Genomic DNA, 2,698 nt, shown 5'->3' on the forward strand with positions numbered 1-2,698 from the left:
TATATATATATATATATATATGTATATATGTATATATATAACATGACATACCCAAATATCTGACTGAACAGTTGAGTTGCTTAGTGGATAATGTAGGCGCCAGGTTTTGAGAAGAAGAAAGAATGTGTAGACGATATTTCTGCTTCATCAATTTTTAAACTGTCTATTATGATTTTAACAATGTTGTAGTTGTAGGTTGCTAAACATAGTTGTTGGTCTGTTTTCTTGCTATTGAGTGTTGACTCTGCTGGTCTTTTTGCTTTTGCAAACTAAATGTTGATTCTGTCCTGGATTTTCTCTGGAACAATTGTGCGATGTGAGAACATAACATGAAACTTGTTAGTCCCTTTCTTAACCAAGCTCTCTGCTGTACAGCTGTGTGTCATCTAGTGTCTCCTGATTAAATTCTATTTTAGGCTCCAGCCCCGAAACAAGTTGTGTGGAGGATAATTGAATAATAGAAAAGTAATCTTGATGATGTTTGTTCTGCAGCTTGTTGCTAGTGTCGAAATTCTTCGAGCATCACCCGTTTACCCAGGAGGAGGTCTCGTCAGAGGGAACCACCCCCCTGTCTGAGGCCTGTCCATCACTCCCCCCATCAGACTCCACTGGGTGAGTACTCCACCTTCACACTCCTCAGTGGAGGAGTAATTCTCCTCTTAATGTGCAGTGTATGTTCAACAACATTGTTTTTTTACTCGGAGTGCTTAAAATAATGACAGAAATGTGAATATCTCTGCAAGTCCCAAAAAGTCGGTCTACTTTTCACTTACTAAATTCATCTTTCCAGTTCTATATGCCACACCACTGTGTCCCCGTCCAAGTCCATACCCATCCCGCCCAGTTTCCGGCCCAATGAGGAAGACCACCGCAACCAGTTTGGCCAGCGGGACCGCTCGTCTTCAGCCCCAAACGTCCATATCAATACAATTGAGCCTGTCAACATCGATGTGAGTCTGCTACCACTTTGTTGGACTGATTCTGATTGATATATGCTTCTCAGCCATTTACTATGATTGGCTACCATGACTGCATGTTTTGGTCCAACCAAACAGAAGCTGATACTACTGATTAACACACCTTAACCAGAGAAAAGGAGCTAACCAACTAGAAGCAGCAGTTACATTTGGCAGATTTTAATAGCGGATATCATCTGTTATTTTTTGACAAACTGTGACCTTTTTATGCACTTTTAACAAATTCATTTTCATGATGTACGCATTTCAAACGTCGTACAAAAAAGGAAAAGATAACTCTAAATATTGGCCAGCCCTATGCCACTTGTTCTTTAAAATTGCAACCTGTAAAAACCTGAATGTAGTCTACATCAAACCAGTATTTTCCCCGAGCAGCCTGTAGACAATGCAGTGTTTCCCACAAGATTTTGTGTCGCAGCAAAGAAGTCGTCGCCACAAAGCATGGTAAACGAGACAGGGTCCTTGTTTCAAGATTGCTCGGATGGGTTGCCGACATCCCTTCAGGACACATTGAGGACAGTCCACCCGGTAGACAGTTGCGTAGGGAGCAGGGGCCACGTCCCTCCCCAAAGGTAGAAAAGGCACAGCAAGCACTAATTCCACAGCCCTTGAACGCGGTGAAATCCAGGTAAGCGGGTCTGTAAAGCTTAAGGCCGGAGCCCCGAGCCACCTTCATCCTGGGCCTTTCCAAGCCGACCTAGAGCCGGTCACAGCGCACCGCCACAGAGAAAAGCACCCGGCAAAGGCCAGCCAACGCCGGGGAGTGATCCCACAAGGGAACCCTCCCACACAGAGTAGCGGTACCCGGTTCTGCAGAGTTGAATCCCCCAGGCAAACTGTGTGGACCCCACCCACTGAGAATGGTACAAATATTTTCGTTTCATTATGAAACTGTGGCGGGCCTGCCTCGACTGTGTTTTATCTTGGTAAATAATGGACTGCAAAAAACATGAAAAAGTGATTTAGTGTGGAAAATGGAAAACAGAGCTTTTGGAAAACGATGATGTAAGCACTATATTATTCATGGCCTCCGCCTAGTTCCACTCAGTTCAGTACACTGTTTTGTAAAGGTAAGGCTGTTTGCTTCCCTTTTTATGAAGCAACTCTCATGTCACTGAATATAAACTTCAGTTCTACAGCATCATTTAGAATTGGGATACATTTGTTTGAATGAACTAGAACAAATTATGTTCCTTCTTATTCATTTGAACATTTATTTGTTTGAAAAAGTGGCAGTCCTAGTTTGTGCTACAGTTGAGACTCTAGATGAATGTTCATGAAGTGGATTCATTCAAATGTGTACAACTCATGTGGATACATCCTGGCCGCCTTCATTTTTGCCACCTATAGCGAATGTCACTCTTAACCCTAAAATTGACTTGACATTCAGTGTGAACAAACCTTCAGTACTGGCATTGCTTCTGAAACATGTATAAACCTCAACCTATAAACAGTTCATAAGAATGCTGCTACGGTAAACAGTGCAGTACATTTTGTCTGTGTGTGTGAAAAGTATTTACAGTATATTGTTAATTTCTCCTGTCCCTTCTTTTCAGGACCTGATTCGAGATCAGGGCTTGCCAAGGTCAGATGGAGGTAAGGATCAAAATAGGACTTGTTTCTCCTTCTGTGTCTTTTTTCCCACCATCCCGCGTCTGCGTGCTCTTGGTCTTTTGTGTGTGTGTGTGTGTGTGTGTGTGTGTGTGTGTGTGTGTGTGTGT

General features: G+C 42.8%; 1 protein-coding gene across 1 annotated transcript in view; it reads left to right on the forward strand.

Annotated features, from left to right (window-relative positions):
• braf (B-Raf proto-oncogene, serine/threonine kinase) overlaps positions 1-2,698 on the forward strand; it is a 49,943-nt gene that overhangs the window by 26,358 nt on the left and 20,887 nt on the right. Inside the window, 3 exon segments of the mRNA XM_031869801.1 lie at positions 493-612; positions 791-950; positions 2,534-2,573. Coding sequence (XP_031725661.1) covers positions 493-612; positions 791-950; positions 2,534-2,573 — 320 coding nt within the window.

Source organism: Anarrhichthys ocellatus, unplaced genomic scaffold (genome assembly GCF_004355925.1).
Source record: "Anarrhichthys ocellatus isolate YVR2014 unplaced genomic scaffold, GSC_Weel_1.0 scaffold49, whole genome shotgun sequence".
Classification (NCBI taxonomy): domain Eukaryota; kingdom Metazoa; phylum Chordata; class Actinopteri; order Perciformes; family Anarhichadidae; genus Anarrhichthys; species Anarrhichthys ocellatus.